The sequence below is a fragment of the Globicephala melas genome, chromosome X (genome assembly GCF_963455315.2).
Source record: "Globicephala melas chromosome X, mGloMel1.2, whole genome shotgun sequence".
NCBI lineage: Eukaryota > Metazoa > Chordata > Mammalia > Artiodactyla > Delphinidae > Globicephala > Globicephala melas.
In genome coordinates, this window is record NC_083335.1 from 5522048 (window position 1) to 5543950 (window position 21903).

General features: G+C 47.1%; 1 protein-coding gene across 4 annotated transcripts in view; it reads right to left on the bottom strand.

Moving 5' to 3' along the window:
- AFF2 (ALF transcription elongation factor 2) overlaps positions 1–21903 on the bottom strand; it is a 499644-nt gene that overhangs the window by 16903 nt on the left and 460838 nt on the right. For all 4 annotated transcript variants that reach the window (XM_060292350.1, XM_060292348.1, XM_060292349.1 and 1 more), the window contains 8 exons: positions 20650–21648; positions 19127–19248; positions 14704–14926; positions 9905–10194; positions 9270–9333; positions 6250–6386; positions 2221–2292; positions 1339–1432 (listed from right to left, as the gene is read on the bottom strand). In XM_060292350.1, coding sequence (XP_060148333.1) covers positions 1339–1432; positions 2221–2292; positions 6250–6386; positions 9270–9333; positions 9905–10194; positions 14704–14926; positions 19127–19248; positions 20650–21648 — 2001 coding nt within the window. The remainder of the gene's footprint in view (positions 1–1338; positions 1433–2220; positions 2293–6249; positions 6387–9269; positions 9334–9904; positions 10195–14703; positions 14927–19126; positions 19249–20649; positions 21649–21903) is intronic.

Consider the following 21903-nt stretch of genomic DNA (forward strand, 5'->3'; position numbering starts at 1 on the left):
GCCCATTCTTAGGGCACCCCAGACCTACAGCATCAAGACGCCTTTCCAGAGCCCGGGCTGACACTGTAGACATACGGTCGTGGGCAGCTGTTGCATGTGACCGTGTTCACCTCCACAAGCACTGGCTTTATTACGGCCACACCACATGGTAGCTGGGGAACCTGCTCCTTTTCCCGAGTCGGTGTCCGCACACAGCTGTGCACCCTCTCCCACCGCGTTCTGATGTCTGAGGTAAGGTCAGGATTTGATTCATTTCAAACAACTGCCTTGGTGCAACCGAGCCAAGTTGTCTGATGAACTTGGCAAAAAAAAATCAATAAAAAAATTGTCCTTTTCCTTTCAGGACCTGCCCAACAGGAGCCTTGAACCCCCTCAACTCTAAAATGTGACCAGTGTTATGGGGGTAGAAACCACAGAAGCTCCAAGGACCCTCAAGCCAGTGATACCCGGCACAGCGGCCAGGCCTAGCTCCAGGCTTGCAGCTTTCATTCGGGCTCATTCCCACATTTCGGCATTGCATCTCGTGGTTGAAATATCTTGTTTTGCTTGCAGATTAAAAACTTCAGGGCTTCCCTGGTGGCGCAGTGGTTGAGAGTCCGCCTGCCGATGCAGGGGACACGGGTTCGTGCCCCGGTCTGGGAAGATCCCACATGCCGCGGAGCGGCTGGGCCCGTGAGCCATGGCCGCTGAGCCTGCGCATCCGGAGCCTGTGCTCCGCAACGGGAGAGGCCACAGCAGTGAGAGGCCCGCGTACCGGAAAAAAAAAAGAAAAAAACAAAACTTCCGCTCCCTAGACGATGCATTTGTTTATTTATTGTTTGTTATTTTGGCAGCCAAAGCAATCAGCTATCTTCAAGTGCAACCACTGTCCTCCAAGACTCCCCATGGTCAAAGGGGGTGTGGCTGTCCCCGCAGAGCCCAGGGCGGCTGCGGTGACTTCTCTCATTGCCGAGAAATTTCTAGGCTGGCATCTCATGTAACACGAGACCGGCCATAGCCATGGCCACAGCTCCAGCCGCGTCCTCTGGCGGGTCCACCGTGCAGGGTGGGCGGAAGGCATCGCCCCCCCCCCCCAACCCTGACTGCAGCTGGGAAGCTGCCCGGGGCCATTTGTTCAGTCCAGAGAATCATCAGGGGATTGAACTATTGTACCTTCTCTCTCTGGAATCAAATCAAACCTAAGCTCTCTGCTGAGCCCCAAAGGAGAGGTGGGAGGAGCCAGGATGAGCAAGGTTAAGCCTTTGGCAGCAGCAACCTTGACATTTAATAACATGCCTGCCATGTCTCATTAGTGATTTAATCACCCGGGGCCTATAAATTATACCAAATAAGGATTACCTTAAAATATTCCATCAGTGATCTGGAGTACTTCATGGCGTGGTCCTTCTTCAGTTTGAACATCCGCAGGTAGAGAAGTGATAAGCATCGGTAGCTGTGGTGTTGAGGAAAGGACCGTGTTAATGCCACTGCGTAATCAAACCTATAAAACTAAAAACTGATTCCTATTTTGCAGTTACTCTCCTACGGTTATTGAGGAATATAAGTGAAAAAAGAAAAAAAATTTAAAAAGAAGGAGTAAGCATAGCACAGGGAACTATACTCAACATCCTGTGATAAAGCATAATGGAAACGAATATGAAAAAGAATATATATAGATGCTGTGCTGCACAGCGGAAATTAACACAACATCGTAAAGCAACTACACTTCAATGAAAGTTTAAAAAAAGAAAAAAAGAGTTCACAAAAGATGGAAGAAGGGGGCCGAATGTCAAAGTCGGGGAGCTATTTTAAGAAGCTACACTGATGACTTTGAGGATGGACGAAGGGGCCCTGAGCCAGGGAGTGCAGGTGGCCTCTAAAAGCTGGAAAAGGCCAGGAAGTTGATTCTCCCCTAGAGCCTCTGGAAGGAATGCAGCCTCGCTGACACTCTGATTATAGGCTCGTGAAACACAAGTCAGACTTCTGACCTTCAGAACTGTAAGATAATAAATTTGTGTCGTTTTTTAAAAAAAAGAAGGGGTAAGCATTAAAATCCCATCTTGATAAGGGTATAAATTCAGAGAGTAAATGTTTAGTCAGCGACTGAAAAAATCCACCAGTTAGCCTTCCAGAGTTTAATGGAAAACAAGAATAATGATCTGGGGGTAAGCAGCTTAAGTTGACTTTTCAAATCCTTCTGCAACATTTCAGCTGTTTCCTGGTGGCCTCCAGGAGGCTTACCATAGTACGGCCAGCTTTTTCTCCCCGTCCGAAGCCAGGGGGCTTGCAAAGTTCTTCAACCTCATTGCATACCTTTGAAGAGAAAGGACAAGCTCAAGGGGAATGCATCTGACCCTTCAGAAAGTCCCAAAGTCATTGGCGTTCTCATCACCTAAATGCGCTAGCCCCACATTTGCTCTGGGTGTTAGGACCGAGAAGGGCACGTGGGCAAAAGTGTGCTTTCCCGAAAACATATACAAAACAACGACCACAGGAGTGTCACGATGGCACTGCTGTGACGGATGGAAGCTAGCCGGAGAAGCCAGCTACAACCGGAGCACACGTTCCAGAACAGTGCTGAGGAACTACTGTGGGTCTGGCGTGTGTATAAATGCTGGCAAAATACTGTTTCTAAGAACATTCTAATTAAACAATATTATTGGCTTTCAATGAGACGTGGACACAAATGTCAGTGTCAGTTGAGTTTTTGACAGATGAGGTAAATAATAACACAGCTATGTCTGACCTGAGTGTAGGGAGGCCTCCATCACACGGTTACAATAGCTGTGTGTTTCTAATGGCTCAGGTGTGGAACATATTCCTCTAGGAAGTGGTTTTTTTGTTTTTTAAGGGAGGTACATTTCACAGCAGGTAAAGGTCTGAGCGCCCCTAATTTATGGCGCTTGTATATTTTGTCTTTCCACTCGCTTTAATCGTTACTGTTCCACAGCGGGGAGATCAAAGGTTGAGTAGTTCCCATTTTTTTTTCTTCGAGCTGAGCAGATTCCATTCTGGGCATTTAGACTCTTGAAAATCAATTCATTGCATAAAATCATTGTCTGAGCTTTAATGCAATTTCACAGGCACTCGTGGTGGAATAAGTAACAGAGTTCAGTGCTGCAGAGGGAAGTTGAAGATGTGCAGGCAGCCCCGACTAGCTCTCGATTACGAGAAGGCGACGGTGAGCCCGCACTTTCAGCAGCCTCCCCGGAACACCGGCGCCCCCTATCGCTCTGCTCTCCCCAGTTACTGCCCCAGTTCTGTCCAGTGAACATCTTCCAGCAAAAGGACCCGCGCACTTGATGTGGGTCCCTCCTGTTGTTGCCATATTAAGCAAAAAGGCTTCTTATGATGTCATAAATCTGTCTTTGACGGCTGGATCACTGAAATGTCAAGCCATTGTGATGCCCCTCTTGTCTTCACAAGTATATGTCTATTGCAGATTCCCAAGGCTCAGAGCAACCATAATTACTTGAATGAAAAAAATGGGGTGCTCTCTCTGCAGCCAGCATACCGTCAGGGAGAGAGTAATACAGATCTCTTCAACATAAAATTACGCTACTAAAAACCATGTTCCTATTACAGTTACCCTCTAATTGCAGCCACTGTTGAAGTGGCTTGATAGTGGAGTTCCAGTGGCTTACATGGGCCAGAAGACTTAGTTGCTTCAGCCCATTTTATTCCCAATTGAAATTTCTCTCCAAAAAAAAAAAAAAAAATTACACACACACATATACTAGAAAATGTAAAGTTCTACATATATAGAGGACATACAAAGTAGTGCAGGTAGAACTGGTTAAATCTGGGAGAAAAAAGACCTGATGACTTCTGAGTAAGGCAGGTGGACCGTAGCAATGTCCCTGTCCTGGCTGTGATCTTGGACTCGAGCTACGCTAGATGGGGGGAAACGGGGGGTGGGGGAGAGGTACACAGGAACTTTCTGTATCATTTCTTATAACTGCATGTGAATATCCAGTTATCTCAAAATAAAGTTTCAAAATACTGACTTAAAAGTGAATGGCTATAAATTCTCCATTGACTTTCACCAGGTCCCACTGAAAATATACTCCTATGGGGAGTAAACTATCACATCATGTAAAAAAACAACTGTGCTTAGACAAAAAGAAAAAAGAATTGTAAATAATAAAGGAAAAAGAAGTGTTTTCTAATGGAAATAAATATCACTCAGCGATTCACATGGCATTTCTACCAAAACTGAAATTTGATGTTTCGCTTTTCTATTTAGAGAGCATGTGTTTTCCTAAAAGAAAACAAGAAACAATATATAGAGAGTGAAAACACCCATAATTTCACCCCCAATTACAGATATGACCTTATTGCCCTTCCAGGTTGGTCCACGTGCAGAAACGTGCCTTTCGTGGTTAGAAATGCAATGTGTCTGTAATTCTGTGGCTTGCTTTTACTTTAACATCATACTATAAACATCTTCGTGCAGCTACACAGTCTCCATCATTGTTGCATTCCAATGGCTGCAAATCGTTCTGTTGAGTGTACTGCGATGTAATTAATTACCCTTCTCCTGTTGATGATTTGTTTTGCTTCTAATTGGGTGCTATAATATAGGCCAAACTGAACACTGTACAGATAACTCGTTCTCCTCTTACAAGTCTTTTCTTCAGTATAGAAAATTCAAATTTCTGGAAGTTGAATTACTGGCTCAAAAGATACGAATGCTCACTTGTATAGGTTTTCCTACACAATGCCAAACTGCCCTCAATTTACAACGATCAATTTCCATTCCCATCAGCAGCATGGAGGAGGCCCGGTTCACCATTATTTTGCGTATGTGCTAACACTAGGTATTAACATTTTTACATTTTCCTGTCAATTGAAAAAGTGCCTTGTTTTAATTTGCATGTGGGGATGAAGAGAAGGCATGGCTTTTCTGCAGGTTTGTTCGTTAAAGTTTCCCCTCCATTTTGAATCCTTATCGTTTCTGCCAGGATTTTCATCTTGTGCATCTTTGAAAACTGCAGGCAGCCTCGTATAGATACTGAGAAATCAATTTCCCCTTGAAAGCTACAAACGGCGGCGGTGGCTTTCACAGGGCATAAAGTAAGTCTGAGAGATACTTTCTATACTTCTCAGAGCAGCGAAAAGCCAAAGATGGCTGCCTGGCCTGTCAAGGTAAGGCTGGAACTTTCCTCACAATCTCCCTACTTTGGTGGCTTTAACTAAGTCTTCTGATTCTATGTAACCGTAGTTTTTTTTTCCTTCTTCTTCTTTATAATGGCTCCCATTCTTCTGATCTTTTCAAATGCTTTCCTGGGAAAATATGCATGCTAAATCTGTCCGATGTCTGTCTGAAGGTTTAGGTACAAGGGTCCTCAGGTTTGTAACAGTTTATTGCAGATGCAAGAACAGAATAAAAAGCAGGCCTGGCATTATCGATGAATGAAGCCAGAGGTGGCTGGATACAAGGACCTATCAGGTGAAGAACTGCTCACTCAATCAAAAGCCATGATGTAGTCCATCCTGCAGATGAGGGTGCTTAGCCACTATTCAGAGGTAGAGGAAATTCTTGTACAAATACCTGCAGATTACCGGAAAGCACTAGAATGGATATCATTTCTTCTCTTTCCCCTTCTTACAAGAATTTTTTGATTACCCACAAACTCCGCTGCACCAAGAGCAACAGGCCAGAAAATTTCATTCAAAATGCAAATGAAACCAATAATCTGTGCCGTTAATACACCCTCCCCTATTATCAACCTCATCTCTCCCCTCCCCCTGCTACCACCTTGACTGCCCCTCAAATTCCAGATGCATGGAACGTCTACTCCACAGCTGCGGCCTCCAGAGCTGCCTTTGTGTTGGAACAGTGCCCCTCCATTTGTAATAACTGAGGCAGAAATTTTTAGAAAACATGGTTTATAACAGAAATCCCAATAGCACCGCTTTTTGTGAATTATAGAACTGCGCTTTGAAAAGACGAGTGTCCACGCCAAACAGTGAAATGATGATACTTTACTCGCATCCACTACCTTTCCATTTTAATTTTATGAATATTGCAAATTGTAACGCTCACGTTATAACCTCCAAAGGGAATAATTGATACAAGCAGTGTCCATCAGTTATAAATTTTCCATGACATGAATCAAATGGCCAGAACGAATTATGATGACTGCTAAGAAGGAGATGCCTTGGATGAGTCATTATTATGTGGAAGTGATAGTTTTCAAACATAGCAAGCAGCTTCTAATTATGACTGGAAAGAGCGAAGGAAAAAGGCAGCAGAAAGGCACGAACCTGAGAAGCTCCACGGTCTCAGAGTACATGGTGTACGGAGACTTGGCTTCCAGAGGGTCGCGCTCCATCGCGTTGCCACATTCGGTGAAGGACAGGGCTGCATCGGCATAATTCACGGCTTTGCCAAATTTCTCAAACTGAAACAGGAAGAAGACTTGTCAACACGACGGTCCCTCTTCTCTCCTTCATCTAAAGCAGTGGTGTTCAACCGGGGGCAACGTTACACCCCTCCCCCAGGGAACATTTGGCAATGTCTGGAGACCTTTTCGGTTGTCACCACTAGGGATGAGGGGCGTCTAGTGGACAGAGGCCGGAGATGCTGCAACAGCCCTCAATGCACAGGACAGCGCCCACAGTGGAGAACTGCCCAGCCCAACAGTGCCAAGGGTGACCTGTGGAGGGGAGCAATTAGGAATTTGTCTAGACAAGGATGTAACTGATTTCAGGTTCTATTGCCATGACATGGAGGCTGGTTGAGAAGAGAAAACTGCAGCCAAGGTATCATGTCTTTGTGGTATTCCTGTTGTTGTTATCTTTTTGGTGGGCCAGGATCCAAATCACTGCCTCGACGAGTTTCTCTTGACTACATTTACTAGACTGGTCAACATAACGTCCTCTAGACAGAGCTTGCAATGAAACCCTGCTTTTTGCAAGCCTCCTGGACAGCTAACCCGTTTAGTCTTTGCTTGGAACTCTAGATGAGCACATCATCCCCATCCCACATGCTGCGGAGCGGCTGGGCCCGTGAGCCATAGCCGCTGAGCCTGCGCGTCCGGAGCCTGTGCTCCGCAACGGGAGAGGCCACAGCAGTGAGAGGCCCGCGTACCTCAAAAAAAAAAAAAGCCCCCAAATATAGCACTACTAAATATTTTAGTTTAGTAAAATTTTATTGCAAAAGGTTTTAGACCTGATAATGGTCACGATTAAATTGACTTAGACATACTGATTTCTTTTTTATGTGTAATGAATATTATATATGACACTTTTACAGTGAGTATTTTCTAACAGTATTTAACATTTTCAATTTTTGATAGCTGGATGCAAGAATTCCACTAATACAGAATTTCATGTGAAAGAACCAACAGAATGCAGATTGAGCTATTCTAATTTTCTTGTATACCTTTTATCAAAATATTTTCTATGCAACTGTGAAGGTTTCAATTCTCAAAACGGCAGAGTAGCTGTCTCTAGCAAAGGATTAAGTACATCTATAAAATGATGAGTTACAGGTCCTGCAGAATCGCTTGCTGTAAATGACTCTTTGCAATAAAGGTTCTCCAGCTTTTATGTACTGCAGGAATTCTGTGGTTTCCTTTCTGAAAGCTGTTGTGGAAAAATATCGGTTTCAGCCCAGTTCAAAGCGATTTCATGAAAACCTCCTTCTTCTCTTGACTTACAAGATAATTTCTTTAGGTCATCTGACTCTGATTGGTTCTCCCCTGTGGAAATTAAGCTTTGCATCCTGATTTTTGAAACTGACTTTTCATTTGCAAGCCCATAGCTGGAAGGCTCCTTAAAGATCACCTGGCCCAAATCTCTCTTTTTCCAAAAGGAATGACTGAAGTCCAGAGAGAAGACTACATGGGCCACAGGGCCAATTAGGGGCTTGAACTCCAAAGGAGTGTCTAGCTCTGGTGTAGATGTAAGCCAAGCAAAGACATCTTCCTCTAAATGAGTATTTCTCAACCTTTTCTTTTTTTATCATTCCTCCCCACCCCCACCCCCCACCGAGGGAGATTTTTGAGATTTTTTTTTTTCACACACCCCATGGAAATTTTAATACAAAAGACATACCGATTATCTCCTTATGTACCGTGGCCCTTTGGAGGGCGGTGGATGGTGGCCACGCGCAAGTCACGGCGCAGAGACCGTCGTGGTCCTCCATTACAGCCCTCCCAGTGGCAAACAGCACAGGGCAGCTAAGTCCTGGCTGGACACAATGTGATGATGGAGGGTGTGATTTTTTTTTTAACCCAATGGAGTTGAACTGACACCTCTAATTATGCTGGGCTTTAGTCAAAGGTGAGGACCCTGAATTGAGGGCAGTGGTTCTCAACCTTGGCTGCACTTGGGAATCACCCGGGGGGAGCTTAGACACCCAGGCCTGCGTCCCAGTGTCGGAAATTCTGATTCCATTTCTCTGGGGTGCGGTTTGGGCATCAGGGCTAGTTCAAAGCTCCCCAAGTGATTGCACCACACGATTGAGACCCCCTGTTAGGTGGCTCAGTCAATCAGACGACTCCCCATGCTCTCACAGCCCTTGGAGGCAGCGAGGCCAAGTGCTGGGGGAAATCTAGAGAACAGAACTTCCTTCTGTGTGCGGGGACCTAGGCTGGCTGTGGGCCTCACTCTGGAAACATGTCATCAAATGCAGCAAGGAGCTGAGATTTTTCTACAGACCTGAGTTTCCCAGAGCCAATGACTGAGGCCACTTAACTGGCTCTCAGCAGCCCTCTCCCTGCCCACACCCAGTTCGGGCTTTACTGGAACCCATGGGAGCTCCCACCTTCCCCAGGGCAGTTTCAAAGGTCATTTCAAAATCACTTGAAAGACAGTACAAGTGGGGCTTCCCTGGTGGCGCAGTGGTTGAGAGTCCGCCTGCCGATGCGGGGGACATGGGTTCGTGCCCCGGTCCGGGAAGATCCCACGTGCCGCGGAGCGGCTGGGCCCGTGAGCCATGGCCGCTGAGTCTGCGTGTCCAGAGCCTGTGCTCCGTAACGGGAGAGGCCACAACAGTGAGAGGCCCGCGTACCCCCCCCCCAAAAAATAAATAAAAAATAGACAGTACAAGCCATTAAGCTTCTGAAGTTGGAGCAAGGGGAAGAAGAGTGGGAAAACCAAGAACGGCAACATGACACCAAGACCTTGGGGAATCCCAGCGCTAAGGAATTAACCAGCTCCAATCGCTCTGTGTCACAGCAGCAATGAAGAGGTTTGACTCGTTTGTAAAGTGCTTCTTTGTTTTCCTTCAAAGCCTAATACCTGGATGGGAGGACAGCAATGGGAGAAAGGAAACCTACCAGGGCATCAGCTTTGTGTTTCAGCTTCTTCGCCTCTTGCATGTAATAATCAGCGTTGTGAACCCTAAACAAACAAAACGAGCACGTTCAGAAAGCAGTGTTTCATCTTTTCATTAAAAGACCGAATAGTCACAATTTGGGGGGGCTATAAATCCATTCCTATACAATGCCTTGAACAGGGCCGATGAATGCCTGTCGTGCATATAATAATCGAGCTTGAAATAGTCCAGTGAATGAAATCGGAAGTGCATAATGGCCCATTAGGATAAATACCCGCATCCTCCAACCCCAACCCTTCCAGCTGCCCAAGCAGACCCAAGAGAACCTGGCTATAATTCTCTCTGCTGGCACACAGTTCTATCTGAGGACACGGGTAAGCAAGGAGGACCAAGCAGGCTGGGATTCAGCAACTGCCTCTGGAAACAGTAACAGAGCTCCACGATTAAAATGGGCCAGCGACGTTTCTCGATGGGGATAGAGGTGTGTGTGAGGAGGGGAGAAATCTACTTTCAAGGCTATAGGAGCTGCACTGCTGCCTCTGAGGCCTTATTTTCGGGTGACACATGCACGGTGCTCGAAAAGCCATACTGCCCCCACCCCCGTTCACCACTCCAGAGAATCTGGGGACAACATACGAGTCATCAAAAGTGAGCTTGGGTCTCCGGACATTGGTAGTGCTGCTGGAAAGAACGGGCAGGGCGGCCCAGGATGTCATCTCCAGGTGATTGCTGTCCATGAGGCCAGTAGTGATGGTGGAGGTGATGGTGGAAATGGTAGTGGTAGTGGTGGTGGTAGTGGCAGTGGCCGTGGCAGTGGCTGTGACAGTGGCGGTGACAGTGGCAGTAGCAGTGACAGTGGCAGTGGCAATAGCAGTGTTGGTGACAGTGACGGTGGCAGAGGCTGCCTTTTTTGGAGTGTCTCCCTCCTGGGAAAAAGGAGGACAAAGAATTTCCATTAGGTCCAGATTTTTAGAGCATCTTTTCATAAACGCTTTGCATGTCAAACACACTAGGAAATAAGACGAGAGAGAAGAAAACAATGCACACAGCTGGAGGATACACAGGTGACTCCGCTATATGTCATGAACTCCGGGAATCACCAGCTTTTGTTCTATGATGACACCAAACACCAAGCTAGTCACGTGCTGTGACTACATAGCTCCATCATCCCAGTGACACAGTCACTGGCGAAGGTCTAAATCCAGTTGGGGACGTGGGGGGGAGGGGACGAATGGGAAAGGGAGGGAAGGATAGCGAGAGGGAGAGAGAGGAGAGAGAGAGAGAGAGATTATCACCCTGACGTGTATATTTTTGATAAGGGAACCGGCCGCGGCTGGGGCTGCCTTTCCGTTCACGCGAGGCCTTGAGTGCTTTCCTGCTAGCGATGCCACAGGAGCGCCTCTTCATTTCCAGGCCTTGGGGGAGTGAAAACTCATCTGTACCAGGTCAAAAATCAAAGGAGTCAGAGACTTCTGAGTTCCACCCTGAACTGTCATTGCCATAGAAAGAATGGGATCCAGGTGAATGAAGTAGGTGGGAAGATCTGTAACGATGTGACGCTCCGTGTCACGAGACCACCTGCCGTGTTCACACCGCTGACTCTGCCCCCATGCCCCCCTCTGGCAACTGCGGGACGATCCTGGCTGTTCTACCTCTGACCGCACTTGCCGTGGTGCCACCTGCTCCTTCTCCTCATCTGAGCTGGGATCCCTCCAAGGCTGGCATCCCCCAACGTTCATTCCTCAGCTCTTCTCTCTTGACCTCGACAGGATTTGCCAGTCTTGTGTGCACTGGCACAGGTCTGACAATAAGCAGGTATAACTCCCCGAGGGAAACCTCCACCTGTAACCCTCTCTCTGATGCTACTGCAGTGATCGCTTCTGGAGAGTTCCACCAAGATGGCCCATCAGCACCTCAACTTGCTCTGAAACCAAACTGACATCCAAACCAGTCCCCTTGCTCTGTGAATGGCAGGACGGTCCCCCCCCGTCACCAAGGCCGGTAAGGGCATGGTGGTCATCCCGGGGCCAGGGGCATCAGAAGCCGTGTCCTCCCCGCCTTGCCTTCCATCTGAGCTTCTCTGCTTGAACCAGTTGTAGATATTGAAGTTCTGGAAATGATTTCATTTCAAAACGGGATCATGCTCCTGAAACTTTGAAAACCACTGCTCTACTCCATCCCTTATTTCTCCTTCTCCATCACCCCCGTCCCATCCACTACAAAGTCCTGTTCACTCCATCCCCCCAGTGTCTCACAACCTGTCCCTTCCTCCTCTGAAGCCTCAAAGTGCAGGCTCTCGTGGCTTCAGCCAGAGTCGATCACACAGCCTCCTGGCCGAACGCCCGACCTCTGAGCTAGCTTTTCCAATCACCCTCCATCTGCCGCCTGCCAGCCGGAGCTCCCTGCATTTCACTGCCTTGCGGCTGAGTGCAAAGCCCAGGCTGAGCTCCTCTGCTGGTGTGTAAGGCCCTTCCTGACCTGGCTTCACCCTTCCCGACTCCCTCCGATGAACCTGCCACCAAACTGAACTCATCAGGCTTTCTCCACTTTCCTGCTTTGGGTCCTTCGCAGTCTTAGGGTTGAGAAAGCCTCCTCTTCGTTACTTTTTTCACCTTGCGATAATGTACTGTCTTTTTTCAGCGCTTAAACTGAGGGAAAATACACAAGACACCCACATTTACCACCTCAACCATTTTTAAACGCCCAGTGCGCTCGTGTTAAGCACATTTACATCATCGTGCAACCGACCTCCAGGGCTCTTCGAACTTGCAAAGCTGAAACTCTGTGCCCATTAGACCATAACTCTCCATCCCCTTACTACCCCCAGCCCCTGGCAATCACCCTTCTAGTTTCTGTCTTTGCAAATCTGACTCCTCGAGGTACCACGTGTAAGTGGAATCATACACTCTTTGTCTGTTTGGGCCTGGCCGATCTCATTTAGCACAATGTCCTCAAGGTTCACCCAAGTTGTAGCACGTGGCAGAATTTCCTTCCTTTTGAAGACTGGATAATATTCCACTGTGTGTAGAGACCACACTCCCGTTTAATCATTTCCCCTCATTACTAAACCCTACTTAACACTCTCAGCTCAACCCAGCTCAACAAATGCCTTCCCAGGAAAACTGCCTCATGTATATGGCCAGAAGTGCTTTAAACCTTTTTGGTCCCTTTAGAGATGGGAAGGGTGTGTCTCAAGCCCTCCCCTAAGACACCAATCAGCAGCTATTTCGTATCCCAGTTTATCGAGCACATGTCTCATTGCTCACCTTAGACTGGGAGCCCTTTAGGCGCTGGGGCCGTCTCTGATTTATTACATTCCCACCCCAGCCCCGTCCCGCTACCCCACCGCCCAGTGCACTCAGTGATTTGCTGAACACAGGCCTGCCTGCCTTAATCAAAAGGGTCACTTTAGAGCGAAAAGTCAAATGTGAACATTTCTTATATCCATGAAAGTCTTATCTTTTCCACTTCATCCTGGACCTTCCGATTATCAAAACTTCTTACCATCAAGAGCTCATTGCGATAACTGTGCTGAGAGACTGCACATCTAAAAATGGTTACGGTGGATACGTAGGAAAGCATTTAAAGTTCATCACGGATTCTATTCAACCCAAACACATAAAAAACTCAGAGGCTTCTGAACTCGAACTCCTAAGCCAGCTCCACGCTTCTACCGCCAAAGCCAGATGACCCAGACCAAACAGCTGAGTCGGCCCCAGAGAGAGCCACGTGTCTCTACGGCCAAGATAGGTGACGAGAACCCTGAAACACCATGTCCACCACGCACACGGAGGTGATGTCGGTCCTGGCACATCTGACTGGAAACGGCTGCGTTCAGCCATGACCATGTAAGTCATATAAACACGTCCTCTGTTGACCCTCACTCATCCATTGAGTCAATAAACAGGACTTCGTGCGTACATGGGACAGAGAAGACTCTGAGAGCAGAAAATGGAAAACGTTTTTGGAGCTGGAAGAACCTGTATAGATCATCTAGTCAAATTTACTCATTTCATGGACCCAAAGAGGTTTCATAATTTGCCCAAGGTCCCAGAACAGATTTGTTGCCGTGTTAGCACTATGTGTCAAGCAAGTCTCTTAACTTCCACAAAGTCTCTCAGATTTCAAGCCATTAATAGAAAAAACTAATGGCCAAAGAAGACGCAACAGGTACTCAATCCATCATGGGGACCCCGGTGATTTCCTTAAGAAAAAAATGCCCTTGCAGGATCCTCTTATTATCACTGTCATAATAACATCTCTATTAAGCTTCTAATTATATGTGACCATGTACTAGGCACTATATGAAGAGAACTGCCTAGATATGGCGCATGCCCTCCAAAAGCTTGCGGTAGGAGAAAGCCTCCATTGGAGTTTATGACATTAATTACATTCAGTATGAAAAATAGGATTGATAGTGTAATTACTGTTTAGAATAGACTGTTTCATTCCTAACATTATAAGTCAGCATCTTTAAACATGAATGCAAATATAATGTGGGCACACACACATACAAATTTCATTTGGAAAATGACAACTTTGTAATAGAGCAATTTCTTTATGTCACCAATAAAATTTACCTAGATATGTATGTCATCTAGTCATCTCAGATGACGGAGGGCTTTAAATTGTGGTCCTTAAAGCTCAGAGGCCTCGTGGCTTTTCACGAAGTGTTAAATGGGCGCTTTTGGTTCAGGGGCCACCAGGTTGGCGCTAGACATTTGAAGACTCATTGATTTTCATGCATTTGCTTTTTATACTACACTTAAAGGAGATCAGATGCACATGGGTGCCGTATCTCCACATACGTGCATTTACCCAAAAAGGCAGGTACATTTGCCATTAACATTCACTAGCGACACTATCGCTCATGGTTTTCACGGTTCAGGTACCCATACCTGGGGCAGATAAAAGGACATTGTGTATAGATGAGAAAAGTGAAACAACTTCGCAATTATTTATGCTAATCGAGCAGCAGTGCAGAAAATCGAAAGGATGGGATAATCCTTGAGTTTGGCTTAGAGAACCACAATTGTGTGATTTTAGCAACAGATTCACCTTTGAAACTCCATCCTTTTGAGTCACTATTTTAAAACACAATTCACACCTGCTAAGCCGGGTGGTGGAAAGATGTAACTTGGAGTCCCGGCCCCAGTTCCATGACCTTGGGCAATTCCGTCCATTTGTTCTGTCCCTTTCGGTAAATGATCAGTGCCTCCCATGTGCCAGATGCTGTGGACAGTATTGTGGAAGTGTCCCCCGCCCCCAAGATCTGAAGGGATTGGACCAAAGGACGTCCAAGGCCCTGAATGCCTGCATAATAATCTGTTTGGAGAAGTAAGACTGGAATGAAAAATTCATCTTGAGTTCAGTTAGATAAGCTGGGTCAACTTGTTTCCACCTGACACTGATAAGATTTCTTCTAAGATACTTACATTTACAGGTATCCCTTTGAAAGTAGCACAGAATTTGCCTTCACTCCTCTTAGGTTTGGTCGAGGTGATCTGTCCAATCATAGGGATGGTCTTGTCTTGACTGAAGGGACCGCTATTGCCGCTGATATTCCTGCGGCGCGGAGGATCCTCTGGCAGTGGGGAAAGTGGAGGGGGAAACAGCTTTTCTTCTTTTCTTCTGTTTGCTCTCCTGGATGAATTATTTCTGTGTAAACAAAAAGTATGGGGTGTCAGAAAATTTTGTCTCTCTTTATTCTGAGCTGTCCCATGATGCTGATACTTTCAGCTAAAGTAATATGTTGGCTGATGGACCTTCACTTGTGGTGAAGAGTATACATAAAAACATAGAGACACAGATATCTACAGAGAGGGAGCCCTCCCTATAGACTGAGTTATAGATAAATGCAGCCATATGTATCTAAGAATAAACACGGGTCTTTGAAACAGAACTCCATGATAAATGGAAATGTCTAATGGAATGTTGCCCCAGTGTGATATTTGTAACCTTTTAAGATTACCGTTAAGTAGATTTTTATGGAAAATCCAATGCAGACTTTAATCCCATCATTTTTTAGGCTGGTTCCTACTTATTCTGCCCTATGACTTAACTGCATGGTCACACAACAAACAGTACAATAAACAATTAGTGGAAGGATACTTTCCTAAGAAATACTATGCTTATACATTACACAGAAATAAATAACGCACTAAATACTTTTGGGTTACATTGCAAATTGTATGTTCCAGCTGTTCTACCCAAGGCATAATGAGCCCCTGACCTTAAGCTGTTATACTGAAGTACTGATGTACTCCGGTTTACAAAAGTCCATTTGAAAAATATTTTGTCATCTTTCCATAAGACATCTACAGTCCTAGAAGCGCTCCTGTGCTTTCAAACTGATTTATCTGCCCGTTAAGTGGGCATCATCAAATAGGCTGAGACTTCAAATAAAACAGAACAACTAAAACCTTATGCTAGCTGCTTAACATGGTAATTGGGCCATGGATTTTTATTTTAGTTACTGTCTTAGACTAATCAATGAAGATTACTTGAATTTTCATCTTTTCTTAGACAACTAATATTGTACCGTGCAGCCATTTACTTTTCATGATTATTGACTACAATTTTCAACAGCAAATTAAGTCAACAAGAATTTATGTTTTCCTCTTGGTCAATTTCAGTCAGTGTCTAGAAATATAGATTTACGATATCTCAAAGCAACAAATCAAAGATGAACAAGCACTCAAGTGGTTTGATTTCCTGAAATGGTAGCAGTCAATGCAGTCCCGTCGTTCCACTTCTGCCGCCCAAATTTGCCATTTGTAACAATATTTGTCATCTTCTGTTTCATAAATGCGGCCCTATGTCAATTTTTGTCAGGCAGCCGGATTTTCAGAAAATTCACTGTTTCTGCCATTACCTTAATGGATTTAAATTAATTACAGGGGCTTCCCTGGTGGTGCAGTGGTTGAGAATCTGCCTGCTAATGCAGGGGACACGGGTTCGAGCCCTGATCTGGGAGGAACCCGCATGCCGCAGAGCAACTGGGCCCGTGAGCCACAACTACTGAGCCTGCGCGTCTGAAGCCTGTGCTCCGCAACAAGAGAGGCCGCGATAGCGAGAGGCGCGCGCACCGCGATGAAGAGTGGCCCCCGCTCGCCACAACTAGAGAAAGCCCTCGCACAGAAACGAAGACCCAACATGGCCAAAAATAAAATTAATTAATTTTAAAAAAGACAAAAGAAAAAAAACTAATTACAAAATATTTGCCAATGGATTTTTAAAATTGCTTGGGCATGAAGAGTCGTTTTGAGATAGTGGTGATGCCTGATGAAAATAATGGTGAAAACAAGGAGTAGGATGCACGCCCACGAGGAGGCTCCACCAGCATCAGCCCATGCTGAGTGTAATCACTACAGAGGAATCGGACTTTGGGGAATTTACATAGAAAGGAGTCAAGCATTGCTGTGGCATCTACGGGAGTGACTGGGTTCCTTACCTATGACCACTCCTGCACTACCTGAGCTGCCGGAGAAGAGGGTGGGCTGCGAGGGGAAGAGCTGTTCCCTAGAGGCAGTCCATTTGCCATTGGCAACTATCGTTGTGCTAGGCCTCCCCATCTGCCATTGTACACGGTACATCGTTCCCAGTACAGTACATTCAGTGCAATGGGCACAGTCATCTGGCCCCCTTTCCGTCTGTATGATAGCGACCTGGAACCATGTGGCCTTTAACGACTTCCTGGGTGAAGACACCCAGGGAGCATTTTCTAGAGACCACTCTGTCACCATTTTGGCTTCTTACTATAAGGGCACCGCTTGTATAGGCTCTGGCTCTTGTATAGGAGGACAGCAAACAAGAGAGTCCCCCATTTAATGCCTCAGAGGCCCTTCTGATGGTTCAAGCCCCAAAGAAGGGGCAGGGAACTCATCAGGGCCCTTCTGGTGGACGATGGGAAACTCCAGCTGTCATAGGCTGGTGTGGCATCCTTTGCTAGGTTTAGAGTATTCATTGAGAAAAGTGAATGTTATCTTATAGAAATTTCCAAGGATTTAGTCTGAAGGGTCAACAAAGCACAAAGGAGCAGACAAAGCTTGAGGAGAGGGCTTCCAGGAGAAGACCTCCGAGAGGTCTGTCCTGCTCCTTCTCCCTCAACTCCCGAGATATTCCCGGAGACATGGATTTGCCGGACAAGTGTTAAGAACCCGATCCAGGCCCTTCCTGAATGATAAATGCTACTAGGTAAACACTGCTCTGCGAACTACTACAAAAGCAGAAAGATGGTAAGGACTGTGAGGTAAAACACCATTTTATGAGAACGAATTTGAATTATTAGACATCGATTTAATATTTGATCATCTCTCTTCCATGAAATGGGGACCAGTGACAGATCACTGGGTCGCTGAAGGAGGCTCGCAATGGGGACTGATGGTGTGGCAATGCTTCACAGTTCCCTGGCTCTTCCTTGTGCCCTCAGGTGGCCCGGCCCGAATAGATTGAATCTGGGAACTGGGGCAGTACCGCCACTACAGGGACACCACTTTAGCCCTTCCTCCTTGGAAAGGAGGAGGGCCCTGCAATGACAGTGTTTGACCACTGGGAAAGAAGTCTGTTTCCCCACATTCCTGGCCCACCCTGGGGGAAAAAGGGCTGGTTTGCTCCACTGGAAGAGTTACTAATTCTGAGAACTCCAAGTATGTGAAGGGATACTTCCGATCAAATTATGCCGGGGAACACAGATGCCTGTCACAAAGAGCTTCGGGTCCACAGGGAGACGGGCAGCCTAGGGCCAAATCTCCTTATTATACTGAGCGGATCTAGCGGTCATTGGTCTTTTCCCACCTTTCATCTCTAAACAACAAGGATCCAAACAAGTGTCAGCTGATAACTTATTTCCGACATCTTATCTGTGGCAGATTGATGTCCTATCACTGATGTTAAACAGTAATCTGTGAAATCAATTGTGAGCAGCAGTTATGGCCATATTGCCTCTCTGCTCTGGGCTGCTAATAGGCTCCCAAACTGGTCTTTGATGGAAGTAATCTCTAATTTTGAATGAATTTATGGCAATAATTATCCAGACGGAATGGTTCCAGTAGCTGACACGATTGTTGGGGAAATGATAGGTGTAAGACAGAAGGACTCCATCACAGTGTTTGGTAGGGAAGGCTGGGGTCGTGTGAGTGAGGACGGCACAAGGAGGCCTCCTGCCTGACTCTGGTACCTTCTGCAAAGAGGGAGATGGGAGAAGAGGTACCAGCCGATCGGCATTAACGCGTCCATCCCTAGCCGGCTTTTCCCAGCACAGAGCTGCCTGGGGCTGGGGGGCACTCCCAGACAGCTCATCTCTCTGGCCTCCCCTGGGCCTCTGAGGAGTTCAGCATGGAGCTGCTAGCCCTCAAGCTTCATATTAGCGTTGAGAAATGACACCAAAGAGGAAGCGGCTGCTGAGTCATCCTGTTGAGGCCAAGGGGTTGCTTTCCAGGGAAATCTTTTTATTTATCACCATCAGAGCTGGAAGTTGCCCAGAAGGAGGTGATTTGGCTCAAGGGATAGACGTCTCTTGACGCTGCCCCTTTTAAACTCATTTACTTCCTCTTACCCTTCACTCAGCGCTAAAAGTTCACTTTCGCCGATTTTTGGTCATCAGTCTGAGTTGGAATAAAGAAATGTTGCTAAAAAGCTCAAGGAGACACCCCAAATCTGGCGGCCTGAGCGCCACCCTTTATCCCACCCTTGTTAGACTGGTGGTCAGAGACTGCTGTCAGGACAGGACTCAGAGACTCCTGTTTCTTACCTAACATTCCTCTGGGACAGGACCCCCTGCCCCCGGGCCAAGGGTTCATTTGGGATTTCTTAAGAGTCTGAACAAGCAAAGTATCATACAGCCCAGGGCAAACTCACTCCTTAGTGCTGGGAGGTTTCTGGGGGGGAGCTGGTGAGATGCAAGGTGGTAGCAGGCAGATGGTGGCCGCCTCCTCCTGGCGCTGCTTCTTCTCAGGGATTTTCTCCGCAACTTCTGTTGGCTTTAACAGGAAGAAAAAATACACACAGTTTGAAATCCATGGCACACGCAGACATTTAAAAACAACGAGCAAGGGAGACAGCTGGCTTCTACTTTAAGTCCTAGACTAGGTAGGGGAGTTAAAAGTGCACCTTTGATCAGACAGAAAAGCGATCAGTCTCGCCTCGCCTACTCCAACCAAGAAGCTGGCATCTGAGAGGGTGAAGCTGTGATGTGAGCCTCTGATCGGGTGGCACAGGGATATCATACCGAAAGTGAAGAGAATCTATAGTTTTCAGACACTTCTTCCAGCAACAACGCCTCCACAAATGAGTAGCTTAGAAACTAACACTGCAATTCTAACACGGCATAAATCCCGTCCAAGCACCCTGGGGGGTTAGGGTAACATATAAAGGTCACTTCTACAACCAAAAATATGCAAGGAAGTTAACCATATGCAAGGCACACCTTTGGACCTTCAGGTACTGGTTCCGAAGGTCCACTTTTACTGCTGGTTGTGCTGCTGTCATCACTAAGAGCAGGGAAACAGTCCCTTGTCCTATCAGACTCTTTGGTCCTCCTTTGGACCAGACTTTGGTCCCTAGTTTGGAATACTCTCATTGAATAAGTCGGTGCACAGCTCAGAGATAACACCGTCTGTGAATCTCTAAAGCTGGATGATGACTTAAACCACCCTTGCAGGATTCCCCATGGCAGTCATTCAAAATAATATTACTCAAATATCACCATGAGATGATGTTACACTAAAAGACTACTGTGAGATCCAGAGATGCAACACAACGAACTTCCTGGACACAAACTCACTTCCCCAGATGGACGTGAAATGGAAGAGGCCATGCTGGGTTTCACCTTATGATTATATCTGTAGCCCTGGAATCCAACCCTAATGTCTTGCAGGTGAGGTTTTTACGAGTCAAGCCGACCACACAGGTCAGGGGGCCAAGCAGGCTGGCCAGAACGTGTGTCTAGTAGGAGCCAGGATAATCAACATATAACTGGGTTGCAGGGATGCTGATGTTTGGATGGAGAAATGAACAAGGCCTAGAGGATGCATGTTGACCTTAGGAATCCCTGGTGCCCTGCTGCTGCTGGTGCGGTGGGGGACTACGGAATAATGACCCAGGAATCTGGCTGCCTGGGGAAGGAGCCTCTTCATAGTCTCCATCGCTACACATCACGTGCCATGTTGGACGCTCTTGACGTTGGTTGGCAAACCTCGATTAGCCCTAACGCTTCCTCCCTGGTCATGTCAAATACTGCATTCCCCACGGAAAGCATCATTGCCTTCCCCAAAGACTGCAATCCACTGTCACCAGCCTGCTGGAAAAGGAGACTCAAGACCAAAGTAGCTCCCAGACAGCCGCGGCTCCCAATCGCGTGGCAGGCCACACCGACGGCTTACCTTGTGCTTACGCTTGCCCTTGGGGGCCGCTTTATCCGCAGCAGTGGCGGCAGCTGCCTGCCGCCTGGGCTTTGAGGCTGTCTCCTTGTGGTCCGGCTTGGCCGGCGCCGCCTGCAGTGAGTTGTGGCCGGGCACTCGAGACAGTAGGTCGAGGTCAATCTTCACCCAGAGATTTTTCAGATTCTCGTGATCTCGGAGAGGAGACAGAGGCTCGGTCTGCATGACAGGGATGGGTGAAAAAGTAGGCTCGTCACTGGGGACGGGCGGGTTGCTGCTGCTGAAGGTGCTGAGGGTCAGGCTGGGCCCGCAGGTGTCCTTGGACTTGGCAGTGTTGCCCCCAGGAGCCATGCAAGGAGGCAGGACTTTGATCTGCAGGGTCTCTTCCTGATCTGTGTTGGAATCAGACGTAGACGAGTCGGTTTCAATGAACTCCCGGGACTTCGGCACGATCTTGCCGGGCCCTCGGTACTTCTTCTTCTCGGCGGCCAAGGGGATGCTGGGCCTCGGTTCCTTCCTAGGGACCGGCTTGTGGGCGGCGGCTTTGTTGCGGCCTCTCGGGGGCTCAGGAAGCTCCATGCTTTCCTTTTCTTTGGGAGTGCTGCTGGAGATATTTGGTTTGGGCCAGGTAAATTCCTCAATGCTGGGGTTCTTCTCCACCCTCTTGGGCTGTTTTTTGCCAATTGTCCTTTGAGATGCTGTCTCGAGAGTTGTCGACAATTTATGCTTCAGAGCCTTTGTTTCTGGGATTTTGGGGGTGGGCCGTGGACGGGCTTTCTCCCTGATAAGACTGAGGAGAGGCCTCTCTTTGGGTTCAGCCAGGACCTGGCTGGGGTTTGGCTTCACCTTGACCTGGACTTCCATTGGCTGTATGATTGGAGGAGGTACAGAGATCGTCTCCATGGGTGTTTCATTTTGGCCGCAAATAAACGACTTGTTCTGAGATGTCACTTTGTTAAGCCATTTGTCCAGCTGCCACTTGTTGGTGGAGGGCGGCTCAGGCTGCAGGTTGAGAAACAGTGGCAAGAATGAATTTCACCTTTGGAAGGAAGTCAGGAGGACCCTCAGTGCACTGACTGTTGGGTGATAAAAGCTTGGGCTGTTAAGTGACCATTCACACATTTAGAAACATACATGGACTTCACATTCATCACGCTCCCTAGACGGCTCCAATCTACTTATTTAAACTAAGTTCCACTGCTCTTCTGAAACTATCCCCTACTTTGGCCAGCAAGGAAGGAATTATTCACAGAGAGT